The sequence below is a fragment of the Ciconia boyciana genome, chromosome 3 (assembly GCF_034638445.1).
Source record: "Ciconia boyciana chromosome 3, ASM3463844v1, whole genome shotgun sequence".
Taxonomy (NCBI): Eukaryota; Metazoa; Chordata; class Aves; order Ciconiiformes; family Ciconiidae; genus Ciconia; species Ciconia boyciana.
The window spans coordinates 76,273,702-76,293,355 of record NC_132936.1 but is presented as its reverse complement, the minus strand read 5'-3'; the positions used below and the strand labels follow the sequence as shown (position 1 = coordinate 76,293,355).

Here is a 19,654-nt window from a genome sequence, read left to right as displayed (position 1 = left end):
AAGTCCTCAGTTTTAAAATGACCCTTTGCTCAATATTCTGAAGCTTTTAAAAAACCATCAGATTGTAGCATATGATTATTATGCTCCCCTCAATCATCCAACAAGTTGGTACCAAGTTGAAGACATCACATCATTTTCCTTCCCTTCAAAAACACAACTCTTGTTACCAGTGTCCTGCACAGTAATTGTGTGCTACAAAGCAGTAGCTTGTAAACATTCCTCTTATGCCACATGAGATCAGTGGCAGTTTCAATGATGTCTAGGACTGTTGCAACAGATCCTTTACAGGAAGTCTGGATGTTTTATAAGGTATTATCTACAAGCTGCAAAACAAAGCTTGCAAGGGCAGAGAAGATACCTGCACACTCAACTTCCCATCTAAGAGCCAACCGAATACTAGAACATCCCTCCACAAGCCAGCACCTTTTACAGAAAAATTCACAGGGCAAGAAACAAACATAGCTTCACCAAGTATTTACTTCTTGCACAGATTTGTTTCATATTTTAAAGCTCAAATAACTACACTTACCTTCTGCTTTGTGAACAGGACACGCTGCCAAGGTTCTCCAAACAAATACAAACTCACAGTCATCCTCTTGCTCAAGCACTGGAGATCCCTGCAGAAGAGAGCCATGTGAAGGAGGCTTACTAACAATTACATTGCAAGTCTCAAATGTACATGCAGAATCCTTCTTTATTGCAGTTGCACAGTCTATCTCTATTATCCAATTTCAGTATTCATTTTCAGCAAAGAGCTGCTTGTGGTGGCTCACAGGATTCCACAATAGAGTTCACTGTTGTGTTCTATGAGCTCAGGAAAGCAGTTGTAAGGAGAGACAAGGAAAAAGCCTGCATACAAGATATTACTTTTTAGAACCAGCCTCTCCATTCCAAGAGGAATAAACACTGTCTATTTTGTTATAGTAAGTTCAACCTCTAAAATCCTCATTAATAGCAATTGGCACAGAAAATTACCATTGTTTGATCACACTGGAAGATTATACGTGTAGAATAACGCTGCTTATCTTTGCATGTGTCACCATTCAAGTAGATAATGCTTAATGACCCATCAGTAGCAGCCTGTGGGTTTATCTGAATGACTCCAAGGTTTTTGCTTTTATCAGTGTATTTCACACAAGATCCTATGGCACCACCTACAGGAAAAAGAAAAAGCCTGTATTTTAGTTCAAAGCTTTGACAACTAGAGTGAACTTTATTGTAAAATAACATAATGGAGTAGCTTTAAGAGAGCTTTGAGCATTAAAGCAGACCGTCTCAAACTCCTGAAGCAGAACACAACAGAAATGTTTTCATAAATACATTTAGAGACATTTTGTGCCCAAAGCCTTTCAGGTATAGAACAAGTTACTGTCCTGCATTCACTGAAATTCAGAGTTTTAAAAACTGCACTAACTTATCTGCTCCCACAGACTGATGGAAGACTACAGCAACAGGTTAAATAAATCAAACTGGCTAGAAGTGCAATAAGACGTGGCATAAGCTTCTCATTCCGGCCTCATTCAGTTAGGAGGCTTCAACAACATTTAACTTTCCTTTTGTCTTTAAAAAAAAAAATAAAATAAAATCAATGATGCTGGCAAATACTGCCCTCAATGCATTTTTCCCAAATGCATTCCCACACACCTCAATGCAAGAGTCCTGATGAGCATTAAGACTGCCCTCAGTTTGAAAAAGTCTGTTTATTATACACTTGACATACCTCACCCAGGTCTATGCAAGTTCAGTGATTGAACGGGCAGGATTCAAGAAATCCTACTAAAATAACCAATGATGTTATTCTGCATATAAGGTCTTGCACCAGAAGTCACAAGTTAGAAATGCTTGCCACTTCGCTTACCAGGGCATCCAGGCACATAGGGCAAAGGCTTGCAGACATTCAAGAAAAATGTTCGCTTCTTTGCTTCCTTTGAAGTGTCTATAGCAACCCATGGTTCACCCTCTTTGCTCAAGTCACTTAAGTCATACTCATTGCCAGCAGCATCTGAAAGAAATGTGGTACATATGGTAAGCTAAAAGATGACCAGTTAGATACTTGCAGCAGTATTGCATTTCAAATGATATAAGTTTCACTGATGAATACATATAATTCAAAGTAATTTTCAGAATCACATTAGAAATCCATTGAGAGAAGGTACTGTTGCCATAAAAAATGTCACTACACCAAACGTAGAACAGAGTTCCCTTAACAGTTACTTCCCACAGGTAACTACTCCACAATTCACAGGTGCATTTTTCCAGAGGCTGATACTAAATGAACTCATTTTCTTCAGAGCTGGGCTGAAGTAGCACCCAGTCATGATAAGGATTAAAGGTTTTCAAAGTAATAATCAGCTCTCTTGTGTATACCACTATGTTCCACATTAGCTTCTTGCCTGCCTTCATAAGTTAAGCTTACTTCAAACAACTTACCTCTTCTCCCTCTCTACAACTTCTATGAAGACTTTAAGTCTTATAAATGTCTTCACAACAGGTATTCTTAAAGTCCTCCTCTGCAGAAGTTTGCTGTTCAGTTAATTCTTCCAACATTTGTTGGACAGAGCCCACCCAAATTCCAGGTACTTACCTGTAACCTGGCAGTCTACAGGAGCAGGAGCACAGGCCAGAGCTGTGTGAAACTCAAAAAAAGTATCATGGATGTTGAGCACGCTGTTTATCTCTTCACGCACAAACTTAAGCTCTCCAGGATATGAATCATTACAAATGAAAGTCACTGTGAACGTGTCTGATGTTCCTGTAAAACAAACACTTATCTGCTGCTGGTTCACTCCTTAATATTTGAATTTAAGTTCAAGCTAACACTTGACTTTAAAGTTTTCTAACAGTTTCTCACTACTAACTGCTGCAAGGAAAATACTACCTTATTGTTTATGGTTTTTTAACTGTAAATACACAAGCCTTCTTTAGACACCTGTGCTAAATTGCCTAGCAGCCACAACTGACTCTCCAAATGGGAGACCAGAATGCCTTGACACATTTCAAGAGCATAATTACCTTCACTGAACTGTGCTTCCTAGGTCTTTGACACAATACATTTGAAGAAAAAGAAAACCTATAAAACATCAAGTCAGCTGTACCAGCAACCTCTAAATTACATCAGACATAGCCAAGTTTTGGGTTTGGGGATTTTGTTTGTTTGTAAGAAATTCAGCGTAATGACTGCAGACTAAATAATACTATTTAAGCAGCATATATTAAGTTCTGTTTAGTCCTCCTTTCCACAGCCCAAAAGAAATGGTAGAATTATGGGGGGAGTAGTATTTGTTATCAATGTATCCTAGTGTTGTCAAAATGGTAGAAGCTCTCAAAGCAAAATACGAGAGCTCAACTACTTGTTTTCTGTTGCATATTAGTTATGAAAATGTCACAACTGGGAAAATAAGATATCACCATAGCAATTTGTACAGAGGATGAACATGCAGGAGTCTGAGGTTCCTGAATCCAAAATCCTGTTTCCCTAAAACCCTTTTGTTGTTAAGGTGTCATATGCCTTTCTACAAAAACTCGGTTTCAGTACAGTTGGAGAGCATGTAAAATCCAAGAGCTAGATACACATTTTTCATTAGTCTTATCTGCAAAACAGACTTAAATTCATGAAGTAGGGGTACATGAAGTACTAGAGCACTTATTCAAGAAATTCCATGTAAGAGAGTATAAGCTTACTGAAAAATTACTTTTCAGATATGAAACAACTTTAAAGAGCATTATTCATTAAACTGAAGCTTAAAGCAATGACTTCACTTAGAAAAAGAGCTAGAGTTCATTTTGTTTGTTTTCCCAATTTGACTATCCATTTCTCCATGAGAGGAGTAATATTTTTCACCTACTCAGTAAGGAAAAAAAAATCCTGTACTGTATTTGGTCCATTTCAAAACTCCTGGAAAGACACAAGTATTACTGAAAACTGAGCCATTGCCATTCTGCATGATTTGATTTCTTCCTAAAATTTTCATATGAACTAGCTTGTTTAAGTGACTAACACCAAGCCCAGCAGGTTTTAGTACAGCAACAAAGGAAGGAATGAAGACCATTCACAGGAAGTTTGTACAATATCAGCATCCATCTCCACTGTATATTTCCTGAACTCACCTGATAGCACACGAAGAGGACCTCTGTAGGTAAGAGTTAGAAACCCTTCACCAGACAGATACAGGGTTTTGTCCAATTCCACCAGCCTCACCAATGTCAGATTCTCTGCTTCACATCCAGCAGCTGTTTTGCCATTGATTTTACCACAATCCGGCATGGGTCCACAAATGTTTAGCTAGAAGTTTTGAAAACACGTGGGTGTTGACAGTATTAACTGCATCAGAAAAACTAGGTCCACGCAGTCATTTTTACATCAGTAAAACTCACTTGTCAAGAACTATTTCAAATAGCATGAAATGTCTGCCATTTCTAGACTGCAAGACAACCAACTATAATACAGGAACAACATCCTCAATCTTCAGCTTACAGAGTCCACAAATTCTCCCCACTAGAAGCAGAGGGTGTGGTTTAGCAAGTTTATTCTTAAACTGAAAAACACTATGGTAGTATCTGTGGACAGCCTAGGACTACTGATACATGCAGATCACATTAAGAACACTGATATGGACAGATTAAATCCCTTTCTAGGCTTCCACTGTCCATTTCTTCAGAACCAGCAGATAAACTGGTATTATGCAACAGAGTCCATAACTGGAAAACCATGCATAGCCTCGAAAGTGTGGCTACCTTATGTTTGCTAAGAACCAGAAGTTCAGTGCTTTTAAGACCATCTGAGATGAATCAAGTTATCTTCCATTCCTCCCCTCAAGCACAGCGCTTTCCTGCCAACTCAAATTTCCTAAGAGGACTGAGTCAAAGCTCCACTTGCTCACTAAGCAAAACCGGAAAAATGCAACAACAGCATCCATAAGCAACAGATTGTACAGTCACAATCCTTACCAAGAACTTCTTCCCAATGCCAGAAGCCATATAGCCTTTTCCAGAAGCTAATGGCTGCAGATTGAACAGAAAGCCAGTGTTTGGATCTCGCACAGAGCAGGACTGAAAAAAAAAAAAAAAGACAACATTATTTTCTCCTTCTGTGTTTCTTCTATTTAAGTTTTACCTCTAACTTGTTTAAAGAGCCAAAGTAGTGATTTACACATATTCCTAGCCTGCGTACCAATCAGCAACTTAATTTGGACAACCAGAATACAGCTCAGGCAGTAGCAACACTCCATTCAATTCTTTTGCACAGTTGTACATTGACATCAGCCACATACCAACATATCAAAGTACAATTTAACAGATGACATCTATAAGGTTAGCTAAGAGCAAGGAAATTTTAACTGAGAGTTGTTTTCACACTGATGTGTTTATGTTGAGACCTGTAAAGTAGAAGCAACTGAGTGGCTCAGTGTAAAAAAAAAAAAAAAAAAAAAAAGAAAAAAAAAAGCCTCATTTGATGATCTGTACACAAACAAGGACAATATATATCCTTACATATAAACTCAGTTTTACTAGCAACCTTGTAAGGGAATGGAACATTCAGTGCCACAGCAAGTAAGTTGTTCTCGAGAGAGAGCACTTGAATACTTTGGTCAGAAGTTACGCATTTCAGGAACACTTCAAGAGGAAAGCAATAAGATATCACAAGACTCCACATCATGATCAACTTCAGACTTCACTGTAGTTAGTTTTCTCCAAGAGTCATTTAAACACAGCAGCCAGGAGTGCTAGAGAAAAAAATAGTACATTGAGACTATGAATATAATTATGTCCCCCTTTCTCACCTGAGAATCATCTTTTGTTTCCTTGATTGGACAAGCAGCCTCAGTTTCCCATAAGAATGTGGCCACACATTCCTGAATAGCTATAAACCTTGGGCTGCTACTCTGGAAAGAGATTGCAGAAAGATGACCAGATTAAGTATAACAGCCAACACCTTCTCATGTTTGAGATTCTACTTAATGAGAAACTGTCAGATTCTTCTAAAAGACTTTACTACAAATGCACATAATTCCCACCCCACTTCCCTCTCCCCTATTTATTTGGGAGATCACCACTGAAAACTTTATCTAGCTGAACACCTAGCATGTCACTAAACTTTAGCAAAGAACTGAATCTGACATCCACGTATTCAGACTAAATTCAATACTGGATCTAGACATGCATAACCAGACCTTGCCTCAGGCTAAGCTTTGAAGAGTTTTGGGGTATAATGCACAGTCCACTATAAAAAAAAAAAAGTAAAAACCAAGCAACACAACTCTCTGTTAGCTGAGGTAACAAGGTAACAGGAGTATTAATTGTATACACTCCATTTCAGTGTTTTCAGGAAAAAGCAAAGCAGTTCATAACTGCTCCAAGTCACAGATTTTCATCATACCTCTTGGGTTGAAGATCATGTGAGTGAGGAGAGTAAGACCTGCAGATTCACAAACCAGCAAGAACAAGTCTAGGCAAGCTTCAGTCTAACAATCCCCTCACAGTCTAAACTTCAGTATGTGGAGTTGTATCAGCAAAAGCTTTATAGATTTAAGAACTCCTCTAGAATCAACAAACTACAGAGGACGCAGAACCTAAGCCTGAAAATACACTTTACAATATTCTTCCTCTTAAGAGGGTCTGCAATGTTTGCATGTATAACTCCTCAGTCTTAAGTCCCTGTGTATTTTTCATGCTAATTAGACTAGTCTGAAATATCACTGTCCACTGAGGCTGTTAGTTTTTAACTAGTTCTTGCTTATGATAAAATACTCAGTCTGAGACACACGCTTCTCTAGCATCTAAGTCAGCTTTGTTTTTACATCTCTATTTTAAGTCCTCAAAAAGTCTCCCTTGTCATGAATCTGCTATACACTATAGATCTTCATGTAGCTTCACGTTATATGATGGAAAACCTATTATGATGAGGCAACAACTGAAAGATCATTTGTCCTTACAAGAGTGCCTTTGGAACAGATAAAGTGGATGGTGGTGGTATAAGTAGTTTTCTTTCCATCAGCATCAATGCACACAGAGCCATTTGCATAGGTTAGAAAAATGTGTCCAGGTCTTTCAACTACTAGTTCTTTGCTGGCAACACCAAGATTACTAATAGAGGTGACTTCAGAGTAAGAAACCTAGAAATAAAGAAAAGCATGTCAGCAATTCTAAACTCAAGTGAGGAGTTACAGATACAGTCAAAAAGAAGAAAATACCTACCACAATAATCTTGTATACAGAAGGTTATCTTGAGAGTTTTGAAGATAAAAGGTGTAGAGATCCCCCTACATTTGTCCCCCATTCTGTACTTAAGTTTCACATATTTAACAAACAAGCTCCACAAGCAGGCATTGTTTGGGTTTTTGTTGTTTTTATTTTTAGTACAATAAAGTGCCTTAGTGCCTCACAACAGCCGTCCTCATCTCACCAGGTACACAGCTTGGGAATTTGGGGAGACCTATGCCTCATGTGCAGTAAGTAGGATTTAATTTCTACAGTTCCTTAAAACACAGTATGTGGAAGCCTCTAGGCATTCTTAGAACTCACCTTAGGGATCTGCCATGCTTAACAAAGCCTAAAAAGCACTAGCAGAAACTGAGCATTAGAACAACAGTAGGTGCTACTACCAAGGTCCAAATTAATCTTCACTTCTGCAAGATAACTAGTGTTTCCTATTTTTAAGAAACTATTTTAAGTTAGCAACAAACAGGAGAATACACCTCCAAAGCAGCTCTGTCCACAAAGACTTCTGCCTTTTTTTTTTTTTGCCCTCCCTCCCCCCTCTTTCTTTTTTTAAAGAGCTCTGCATTTAGGTTGACCCAATGTGCTCACTTTTTACTCCATTGTCTTCAGCAATGAAGTAATGAAGCCCTAATGTGTCTCCACATGTAAAGTAAGTAGCTTTACACAACAAGGACTAATGCAAGCACAGGGAACTAGTAATATTTAGTTCAAGTGCCACGATGGTGACGTACAGATTCAGCCACTCAGGCATCCTCTACAACAGTATGGAGGGAAGGTGTTCTCTCCATTTTACAGAAGGAATTAGGACAGATTGGTTAGCCTCTAGTTCAACTCTCCTTACAGCTTTGAGTAGCGCTGAAGCCAGGCCTTGGGCAAAGTGTCCATCCAGCCTGTCAGCACAAACAGTCCCACGATAAACTGCTACACTTCAGGGAAATATAGAAGTAGAAGCCCATAACCACCACCTTTTTTTTTTTTTTTTTTACTTGGCAACTTCTGCCTAATCTACTCCTCAAAGCCAGAGAGCTTAGAGGGGGGTGACAAAGAATCTTTAAACACATTTCTTCCACAGTTCAATCTAAAACAAGTCAGAAGCAAGACAGAATATCCAGGAGAGCAGCCTGTTCCTAAAGCAATGCTAGCAGTCTCTGAGACCACAGCAGTTTACACAGAAGAGACATAGTTTGTCTGCCTCTGCAACACAGGACAAAAGAATAGTGTCAAACATGACATCGGTACACTCATAAAAATTAAGGCTTTGGCCTTTGAAGAGGTGGATAGGAGGTTTACCATTCTGCAATGCTTATGCCAACATTATGGATACACAGAATACCACTGTATTTTGCACAAAGAAGCCAGAATTCACATGCCTATCTCGCATACCCCTTAATCTCACTCACTTGGCAAACCAGCCCTGAGCTGGAATGGAAAGGCTACTCACATGATCATGCCGATATTCCATCTGACAGACAGATGCTCGCCGGTCGCATCCTGGGACAGCAATCAGTGGTCGACAGACGTTTATGTAGTACTTCTTGCGCTCACTTGGTCTTGAATTATCCATGGCATACCAGTTTTCACCTCTCTTCTCAGATTTTGATAAGCTGAGCAGGAAGAGAAAGTTCTATGCTAAGAACACACATTCTTCATAGATGCTCTCTAGCTTTCTCAGTCTCAAGAAACAGAGCAATCAGAAGGCATTTCAGAGTAACTTTTTCCCCCTCATTTTTAAGTGTTACAATTAAAAAGAATACTCCTAGGAAGCAGAACACAGTTGACAAAGTAGTAAGTTTTTGCTAAACAAAACCATCCCAAAAAGTCAACTTACATCTTAGGAGGCAAGTCAATATACTAGAGGGAAATACTGTTTTCATTTCAAGATACTTGCAGTTAAGATTGTCACAACAGATGAACTTTCTAGTGCTGCCTATACAGGAAACCAACTTCATCCAGTGCTAAGCTATCAGCCAGAACACTAAACTAGAATAGCCAAGTTATGTTGTATATGTTACTTTCCTACCTTGACAAGTCATATTGGTCCATGGTGTTGGGATCAGTCACAACACATTCCAGTGGCATTTCAGGACAAGCATATTCAGTGTACCACCTGAAGTTGTAGGTATAGTTATCTTCTATCTAAAAAACAGCAGAATAGGTCAGTGAGGCTTTCCACACAGAACACTTCGTGACTCGTAGCTACTCCTTTATACGTTAAGCTTGTTATTTCCCCTTGGGTTTGGGATATACCTTCTCAGACTGATTTGTGTAGGTCTGTTTTGTTGTAGATCTTGTCATTTGCTGTGTCACCAAAAATACTCTTTCCAAAAATAACAGAACCAGAGCAATCAGCGCCATGTAACTGCTGTCTGCTGTGTTGCAGGACACACAGTCCCACCACTTGTTACTTCTCAGACAGTTTGGTTTCTTTCAGCTAGAAATACAGGATGATCCAAAGCACTAGTAATTATATGGCCCAGAGACCAGAGAAGAGTGAAGTAAGAACCTGGATCCAGGTGAACAGCTTACTGTTCAGTGGTTAAGACAAGCTTTATGGCTGCAACAAGAGGCAGATATATCAAGAAAATAACTATTTCTCTTAGCCTGCTTTATAGATACTGGATATTTCCATCCATGAATGCACTGGCCTATCAGCAATTATTGTCAGGATTTTGGGATGGAGATTCTTTCCCTTCTTCATGTAAAACTTCTTACCTGATATTCAGGCTGACCTATTCCAGCTTGACGGTCACACAGGAAAGTTATAAGGGTAGATCGTTGTGTTTTCTTCTCATCATTGTATGCTGTACCATTTTTGTAGGTCAACTGAATCAGACCATCATAATATGAAAGTTTGGAACTGGGCAGTCCAAGGCTCCAAAACTGATCCTTACTAGAAAAGAAAAAGTGGGCTTTGAGACTGAACGCAAAATTAAATCTCTGTAAGAGAAGTCTTACAAGTAGAAAGCACACAAGTAAGTTTACAGAAGACACTGTAATAAGACAAAAGAATTAAGTAAGGTTGACTAGAATAAGTGAGCTAGGATGAATAGAATGCTGCCAAAAGGAAACTTAAAACAGGAACAGGTGTCCTTCTTTGGAAAGGAAAGGAAGTTGTACCTTTCTTAGATATCTAGAAAACTTTAACACTCCCTTCTCTAGAGGAGTGACAGAAATATCAAGTTCCCATTCTCCAGAGTAGAATTCAAACTGCAGACACCCTAATGCTGGGCTCAAACTGGTTCCATGCAACTATATGTGGACAGTGAAGGCCTAGCACTGCACAACAGCAAGTCTTTTTACTCAGGTAAAACTGCCTTCACATGCTCTTAGCTCGGGACCAGCTTTGGTTCGGGGTGGTTTCTTTACCCTAACTCAACAGTGGCTCTGTCAGACCTAGCCTGACCACCTTCCCCTGAAGAATGTCGTAAGTGTCTGCAGTGAACTCTCTTTGGCTGGAGAGTAACTCAGATAGAGCCAACTCAAGTACAGCTGCATGTGTTTGCACTGTACCACATCTCTGGCAACAGGCTGACCTGGAACCTAAAGTGTACAGATACTGTCTCAGACATAGCTTGTAGAAGATAACAGCAATGATGCTGTTAGAGTAGCAGTATACACTAGGACTGTGCCTGCGCAACACTTCTAGTAATGAAAATACGGTGCAACACCCAAGCTCTAGGCTCCACATCTGCATAAGACAGCCACTACTCGTCCCAAGCACAGTAGTGCTTCTTTAGGCTGGCTCTTGGAATCCAACTGACCCTGAATCCAAATTGTGTGTCAGCTTGATACAGCTGCAGCAGTTTATCTACAGCTTACAGTCCCTATGGGAAACATAAGGGGGAGCAATGGACACACTCATTCAATGTCAAAAGCTAGCTTAAGCAAGATTACATGTGTGTGCACTTTGCTTGAAACAGCTGGCAGCATAATTACTGCACTACCAAATAATATTTTACATGCAAATTACCTGAATCTATTACAGGCAGCACAGTAATTATTCTACATGCAAATTGTTCACTGTTACCACAGACAACACATCATGCAACAACAGATCTTCTATTACAGACAACAGAACTAGTTACTCACCTTTGTGTTACTTGGCATGCTGCTGATTTTGTGTGACACAACTCATCCGGCACACTGCCACAGATGTTTATGTAAAACAAGTATTCAGTAGTATTAACTATATAGTGCCCATTTTTCTTGGCCAGAGGTGATAAATCAAAAGAGAAGCCTAATCAGGAAGGAATAAACTTTATCAGTTTAATTTTTTCCTGCCATCTCTCACAGGTTTTGATTCTACCAGTCACATAGCTAGTTCACTTCCCCCCACATAAGCCTCCTTCTCTGTAATGATTGTTCCAGAAACAATTTGGACATACTAAAAGCATGTTTTCTTATACAGAGATATTCACTACAGTAAAATGCACACTACACCTGTTTTCCTCCATACACACTAGGGGAATATTAAGCCCGTGCTGTTCTGATCCTCCATACACATGTGCTTAAAACTGCTGTGATCAAATGTTGTGGGTGCTTAGACTTAGGCTGAACTGACTTTGTTCTTGCATATCAAAAGGACTCAGTGTTGTGACACATATTCTATCCCTCACGACCTTTCAATATGCTGAACATAAATACATACCCGCCTGAGGATCAGAGACTTGACAGTTATCTCCTTCAGTTTTAGACAGGACACATGCAGCAGCAGTATACCAATCAAATGCATAAGAACATACACCCTCAGACATCAAGATTGGAGCACTTTCTAGATCACCTGGTATCACAAGAGCAATGTGTTACACATACAGTCAGACTACCAAAAGGAACTATGAATTTAAACCTAGGAACACTAAGTCCTCCCCAACAGTAGACCAAGATTAACAGTTAAAGTATCTCTCCTCTGAAAATAAGGACTAAATAGAATAAAAAATTCCTTGCACAAATTCTTTGCATCCTCCTCCCCAGAATAAAAGTTTAGCCCAGAGGTGAAGATGCACTGCTCAGTCTGTTCCCAAGTACTATCACACTCTTTGAAAAAATGTTTGCTTTGATACACAAACCTGGTGTTTTGCTACAAAGCAACAGCTTTATTAGGAAGTAGTACATAACCTGATCCTAACAGCCAGCACAGTTGGAAGATTCAGCTTCCTCAGACTTTCTATTTCCATGGAAGATGGTTAAACTAGTGGGCTATTATATGGAGATAAACATTAACAACTTCTGCAAATGCTTTTGCTTTTCATAAAATGCAAGCGGTTTAGACACAAAACATACTCATTGGAAAAGAAGGTTAAAGTATCTGATCTCAGTTCAGAACCAGTCTTCCCATCAAGACAATCTACGGATAGAAAGTGCTTTGTATAGCTTCCAGGTATTTGTGGAACTTTAAACTCTTACACATATTTTCATCATGTTTGGGAGAACCTTAGTTCAAAAGATTTGCTCAAGGGTCTTTAAAGAGTACTTGTATAAAAGGTGAACAGAGCTAAATACCTGCAATTACATTGCTATCATCCTAGTAAACAAGACACAATGCTTCAGCTTTTGTATAGAAGGAAAGAGAACACAAAGGCATATGCTAATATTTAGCACTCATGCCTGGGCATATTAAATGACCTCCAGTTTTTAACTGGATCAGAAAACAGGGTGTGGATAGTCTCACCTGGTCTGCACACTAGCGTGATGACAGTTTTGATTTTTTTGTTAACACCACAGCTGTCTCCATTTGAATAGGTAAGTTGAATATTTTCTCCAACCTTTTTAGGAGAAGACACAAATGTTCCAAGATTCTTACTCTTGTTTTGTTTATCTGTAAAGACAGTAAATACATCACTTTTGTTTCCCTGGAAAAAAGTGACGTTTACACTATTAAGAGAATATTAACTAGCCAAATGGAAAGTCTTAAGAAAGCATATGATTAGGAGTTTGTTTTTGACCTCACCAAAACCATGTTAAAAAGCCTGGAGGAGAGCGTAATGCCATTCTTTAGTTAGAAAGGGCTACTTGCGTAATTTCTTCTAGGGTCTTTGAGAGCACAAGAGAAATGTGCTCCTAACTTCTGTTTCCTCAAATAACTGAAGGCTCTCAGGGCGGCCAACTCCATTTGCAGAGGAAGTGCCAAGCATTCAGAGCCTTAAAAAAAACCAAAAACAAAACAAAAAAACAACCCCAACCAACCAAAACAAAAAGACTCACCTACAGAGCAAATAGCAGCATCATCTGGGCAGCTGGAAGCTCCTCCTTTCTTCAGCACTTTATGGCAGACATTGATGTAATAATGCTTCCTCCCTACCTCCGAAAAGCTACTGTCCACAGCTTCCCAGTTCTGGGCTAACTCTGAAATACAGGCTGTTGTTAAGAACAAGTCATCTGGCTTAATTGTTCTAGCCTCTCCATGCCAAAATGCCTTTTATCACAAAAAAAGGACCCACATTTAAAACCACACAAGATGACAGCAACCAAGGCAGTCATGGATATGGCTACTTTCATAAGGCACTCACTCCTTCTGGAATGAGGGAAGTGAACACCAGTACCCCAGAAATTCACCAAGAAAAATCAAAAGCTGATTAAAGTTCAGCTAAAGAATTGCACTAGAGATGGCACGTAAACTCCGGACAAAAGTAACTGAAAGCTAGTTTTCATTGCCATACCTGAACTGCGGATCAGAGGTGACAAGTCATAGTGTTTTCTCTTATCAGCAACTCTGCAAAGGAGATCTTCTTTCTCTTTAACACATGCATATTTTGTATCCCAAGTAAAAAAATATGTGCAGTCCACTTCACCAGTAAACACAGGAGTTCCTCTACCATCATTACCTTAACATTGAAGATGGATAAACAGATGTTAGGTTTGCAGTGGGGGGAGAAAAGCAAGGAGACTTGAGGACTAGCAATGAGCAAGGAAGATAAAAGTCCTTTTGCTGCACGGGACTTGCATTTGTGGTTTGGGGTTTGAGGTTTTTTTGTTTGGTTGGTTTTTTGGTGTTTTTTTTTTTTTTTTTTTTAAACAGTTGGCTAAGAAATGAGGGTCTTTTATACCTCGATATTTTTGATCATCAGCGTAAATTTAGAATAGTAGTGCTACTACACAGCACAAAACAATCCTGCCAGCCATAGAAATTAGCACTTACTCTAACAATATTTATTCTTTGTATTAGCTGGGCTCAAAGCATGCATTCCTTTGAACATAAGGTCTACTAGCAAGCACAGAAGTCAAACGCTGAGCAAAGTCATCACAGCTCGTTAAACTCACCTGCTGTTTCATTACACTCAAAGTTTATGACAGTCATTCTCTGAAAGCCGGAACTACATGTATCACCATTTGGATAAATTAAAGTGAGATCCCCATCAGAGTATCTGAGTGAAAAGTCAGTTTTAGACAGAAACATAGCATCAGACACAATCACACAGTGTTCTTCATATAACAGAAGCCACACTCTTATTTAATAATTGTCTCACTCAAAGGGAAAACAAATGCTCGTTCAACATTAATACTGACATTTCTACTGCAACAAAGGCTTGCATCCTCTTATTTTTCTGGTTACTTTTCATGAATTTGTATAAAGTTTAAAGAATGTTCTAGAGCTATTCCAGCTTTGAATAGAATAGATCATCTGTGCTTTCAGTTAGAACAGACTATTTCAGTTGGAAGGGACCTACAACAATCATGTAGTCCAACTGCCTGACCACTTCAGGGCTGACCAAGTTAAACCATGTTATTAAGGGCATTGTCCAAATGCCTCTTAAAGACTGATAGGCCTGGGGCATCGACCACCTCTCTAGGAAGCCTGTTCCAGTGTTTGACCACCCTCTTGGTAAAGAAATGCTTCCTCATGTCCAGTCTAAACCTCCCCCAGCGCAGCTTTGAACCATTCCCATGTGTCCTGTCACTGGATACCAGGGAGAAGAGATCAGCACCTCCCTCTCCACTTTCACTCCTCAGGAAGCTGTAGAGAGCAATGAGGTCACCCCTCAGCCTCCTTTTCTCCAAAGGTGGAATATCTGCTCCAAATAGTTTATTGCATGGCTATTTTTGCAGGTGGAAGAACTCATACTTCCTGGAAGATCACTCCAACAATTCTGTCATATGCGTACAGACAGAATGGAAGACCATATCTAGATGAATAATCTCTGCTTTGCAATCTCATGCAAACTATTGTCCCAGTATGCCACTCGGGAATCCTGAAGTTCTTTTAAATAAAAAAAAAAAAAAAAAAAAAAAAAATCACAAAACCCTGGACTTCAGTAGTCTTGGATATGATTAATGCATGCTCTTGCAAAGGAAGCAGAGATGCCCTCTTGTTGAGGACAGCTTCTAAAACATCCAATCCTGATGCCACTTTACATTGCAAAACTCAAGGAGGGCAAGAGGCGACACAGCACAATCTGCAACTCTGACACCAAAGTTGATGAAAGTTTCTTCTTTGTCTAGGCAATGGCCTTTACCAACCCCATCTGTGCCTTCATTTCCTAATGCTATTCTGGTATACTGTTAAAGTTTTTCTATACAAAACTGATCAAAAATACTTGCATTTTGTATCAAATATTGCTTACATGACAAATAAGGGCATCAAATTAGGAAACAAAGATCAGTCATTCAGACAAGTCAACAGGGCTAAAGAGCCTTTACACACCTTAGGGTTTGGTTCTCAAATCTTCCTGTCACTTTTTGCTGGTTATTTGAAGATTTTACTTGGCAAGACGAAACGTATCCTGTGCTGTCTTTGCAGTTACCCGCAGTGGTTTTCCCGCATATATTCAAGTAATAGTAATACTCCTCTTTGTCATCTTTGGCTAAATATGGTGTGACATAATCTGAATGAATAAGAAAAAGAAAAGTGTTCTAAACCACAGCAAAACAGATGTAAAAAACCAAATATCTATATGGGACACTTTTCCTGTCTCCAAACATGGAACTGGAAAACTGGCTAGTCACACTACAAAAGAAAAATAGTGAGCTTACCTGGAAGTTGAGTAAGTGAACTTAAATCAATGGAGATATCATGTTGCTCATTAGTCAGAAGACAGCTCCTACTCTCCAGGTAATCCCTGTGACAGGCATACTCAGTAACCCACTCAATTTCATACCGGCAATTTGTTTTTGCTGTGAGTTTGGGACCTGCACTCTGATACAGAAGTGAACATTATTTAAATTACAAGTACAGAGACTTATTTGAAATATAATCTTTAAAGCAACAGTATCACATTCACATAGGGTCAGTAATAACTAACTTCACCTGTAAATTGCTTAACAGCTGCAAACATTGTCTCTGGCCTCTCAGAAATAGGTGTTGAGAAGAAAGTAAAACAGCTCTTATTAATGATGTGGCAAACTAGAAGTCTAAACAGAGGTAAAGTATCAAGCATTAGCAGAAGGTCAGCAGCAGTAACAGTACATTAAAAAGCACTTTTCCTTAACATGTTGGCAGAAGCAGAGACACGTGAACCCAAACTGCTAAGTACAGCTTGGATTGTGTTTGCCTCAGAGGTGTCCTCAAAGAAGGGAGCAGAGATCAAGTGTTCTCCAAAGGCAAAGCAGCCTCTTAGACACTGGTGTTTTAGCAACTTTGATTCCCTCAGACTGAAATGAAGACTGAAAGACATTTGAGAATTCTTTAGCCAATGCTTTCGTCAGATGCATTTCTGTAGTGAAAAATTTTTGCACCTCTGGGAGAAGGGGTAGTCTTGTTTTTTCCTCACTTTAAAGTGAAACATTTAGAAGCTCACCTTGTTTCATAAATCTGTATTTCTGCCACCCACTAAAACAACAGGCAGATACACAGGTAAAGTATCAGATAAGTTACAGGCACAAGTAACATTAGCAATGCTATTCATACTACATGTGTGCGTAGCTGTAGTGACGTATTACAAAATGACAGTAGAGAAAGGCCTATGGCTTGTTGCTGCAGCAATGAGGATGAAGTATGGTACCCGTCTACATCTGGCCCAATTTAAGGAGTGTGGGTGGCTGAGACTACCTGGCATCACATCAAAGTGGTCACCATACTGCATTGAAGCTGGGCTAAAACAGTGTCCTGCAAAAACGGAGCTGCTGCTTAACACTACAGATTTTACTTTAAGGTAACAGGAGTTCATTAGTAAACAACAGACTTTTGCCATGCAATGACACTTACTAGCTTTTTTTTTTTTCCCTGAGGAAGGCCAGATTAATAAAGAAACAAGTTACAGACAACAGTTGTAAGCATGTCCAGCCTGACTGATGATGAAGAGTTGCTCATCAGCAAGCAGAGCTCTGGGACAAGAATTAACATTGTACTAGTTCTGTCCTATTCTCAGAGGAAAGCTTTGAACCCAGAAAAGGGCAACCAAATTCAACAAAACAATAACGAACACACCCCTGGGAAAATTTTATTCAAGTTCTTGTTTATCTCTTATACTTTTCAAAAGCCTCCTAGAATTTATTTAGATTCCTACACTCTTCACAAGCTGCAAACCAGGAGGATTTCTGTTCCCTTCAGCCTTCAATAAAAATTAAAGATAATTTTTATAACAGAAGTTAAAGACCAACCATTCAACACAAACTAAAACAGCAGTTACCTCTTCTCCCCTCTTTGATGGGCACACAAAAGTGATCGTCACTGCTGGGTTATGGCCTAGGCAGAAGTCTGGCTTTTCTCCATCACTGTATATTCCCTCATAACTCAATATCAGCCTAGAAACAGAAAATGGCAAACCAAAAATACAATTAAGACACTATGCACTGTACAGAAGGATATTTTTGAAAGAACATCCACCCTTTGCTAGATACCCAGAGAAGATATACTAAAGTAGCCCTGCTCCTGAAAGATACTTTTATGGAGGTCTTTATTTTGGTTAACTGTAAGATTAAAAGAATAAAGATTAAGACAGTCCCAGCAAAATTACTTAATACAGCATCCTCTTGCACCCCAGTTAAGACTACACTCAATGCCTTGTAACCCATATTGTAGTGGGAACTTGGCTGATAGTCACAAGAACACTCTAGCTTTGCTCTCAAACTGCTGGAGAGCAGATGTGATAAACACTCTTGCAACTTTTGGAATAACCACTCATGTTTTAACCACATTCCTATACTTTACCACCTCTGTATGCATAATCTCTTTCCATTCTGCCCCCAGAATTAAAAGCAAGATGAAGTCATTAGCAAATTGACAGGAGCAAGGCAACTGGGACAGGTCAGACAGGGCAGGAGTAGAAGAATGAAACATGGTAACTATCTGACAGCAAGAGACAAATGGCAAGATGACTTGGATGAGGAAACAAGACAACCAACACCGCTTCCCAGCTAAGCATTACTGTTCTATACAATCTAAGAGGCAGAAGACAACAGCTCATGGCGGGATGACAGCCTGGCTTCAGGTTAGCCACACCTCTAACTGGCCTCTCTATACCCAAGGACACAGATATACCATCATCTTACTCTCTTTCCAGGCCACCCTAGTCTGATTGAGCACATACAATAAATTTTCCTCAAGCAATGAAGAGCTCTTCAATCCTAGCAGGGATAAGATAAAGTTTTCTCGCCAAGCACTTTTATAGAGTACTGGTTGCACTTTAATATGAGAACAAGCTTGTGCTTCCTCAAGATGTAAGCTTCTGCCTTGGTACAGAACACCTCAGCCACTTGTTTCATGCTGGGGGAAAAGCCCTGCAACAAAAGACTAACAATTTCATCTGTAAACCGGAAGAAAACCCACAACCCTGTCACTGAAAATAACCCTGTTATTAACCTGGTTTATTCTGCTTGTTTTCTTCAGCTTGCCTCTGAGATAAAAGTACCGCAGAAGTCAACAGGGTACTATTGACCCTACAGACAAGGTAAGCAGGCTCAGATGACCTGAAGCTCAGAAAGATCAGCATGTTAAGTCAGTCCCCTGAGCCATGTTGGGTTGTTTGGGTGGGGTTTTGGTGTGGGTTTTTGTTGTTGTTTTTGGGGGGTTGGGGTTTGTTTTTGTTTTCTTTCAAGGTACACTTCCAGCACAAAAGGCAGCAAACAGAACAGAGGCAGCATCAAGGAAACAGTTTCTCCTAGTCCCAGCTCTGCCACCACCAGGAACAATAAGCCTTGCATTGCTTATCTATTTCTTCTATTAAGAACTCATTAATGTAAAAATACAGAAGGGCAACATCTATCAACTTTTAAAGTACTCCGGGGCACTAGAGTGAGCCAAATACAGTGCGTAAACCCATAGAGAGCCAAGTGCATTTACCCTGTGGGCCCTCAGACAGTAGGCAGATGGGGTCAAATCTCACTCTTCTGCTTGTGGGCAGAGAGCAGCAATCATCCCTCACTTCTGAGAGTTTTACAATTCTGTAAAAAGGAGTCTCTCACAATGAAGAAGAAAATTTGATCTGTTATGGCAGTACAACAGGGTGCCTGAAAAAGACACTGCCCTGCCAGTATTTTAAGAAATTTTTTCTGCCAATGCTTC

General features: G+C 39.6%; 1 protein-coding gene across 1 annotated transcript in view; it reads right to left on the bottom strand.

Moving 5' to 3' along the window:
- Window positions 1-19,654, bottom strand: part of IGF2R (insulin like growth factor 2 receptor) — a 60,724-nt gene that overhangs the window by 22,586 nt on the left and 18,484 nt on the right. Inside the window, exons 7-26 of the mRNA XM_072856206.1 lie at window positions 17,781-17,895; window positions 16,186-16,348; window positions 15,857-16,037; window positions 14,476-14,579; window positions 13,875-14,039; window positions 13,420-13,560; window positions 12,887-13,033; window positions 11,867-11,998; window positions 11,308-11,455; window positions 9,931-10,108; window positions 9,239-9,354; window positions 8,660-8,822; window positions 6,933-7,112; window positions 5,781-5,882; window positions 4,948-5,049; window positions 4,108-4,282; window positions 2,585-2,752; window positions 1,859-2,002; window positions 976-1,154; window positions 530-617 (exon numbers count right to left, since the gene is read on the bottom strand). Of these exons, the coding sequence (XP_072712307.1) occupies window positions 530-617; window positions 976-1,154; window positions 1,859-2,002; window positions 2,585-2,752; window positions 4,108-4,282; window positions 4,948-5,049; window positions 5,781-5,882; window positions 6,933-7,112; window positions 8,660-8,822; window positions 9,239-9,354; window positions 9,931-10,108; window positions 11,308-11,455; window positions 11,867-11,998; window positions 12,887-13,033; window positions 13,420-13,560; window positions 13,875-14,039; window positions 14,476-14,579; window positions 15,857-16,037; window positions 16,186-16,348; window positions 17,781-17,895 (2,891 nt within the window). The remainder of the gene's footprint in view (window positions 1-529; window positions 618-975; window positions 1,155-1,858; window positions 2,003-2,584; window positions 2,753-4,107; window positions 4,283-4,947; window positions 5,050-5,780; window positions 5,883-6,932; window positions 7,113-8,659; window positions 8,823-9,238; window positions 9,355-9,930; window positions 10,109-11,307; window positions 11,456-11,866; window positions 11,999-12,886; window positions 13,034-13,419; window positions 13,561-13,874; window positions 14,040-14,475; window positions 14,580-15,856; window positions 16,038-16,185; window positions 16,349-17,780; window positions 17,896-19,654) is intronic.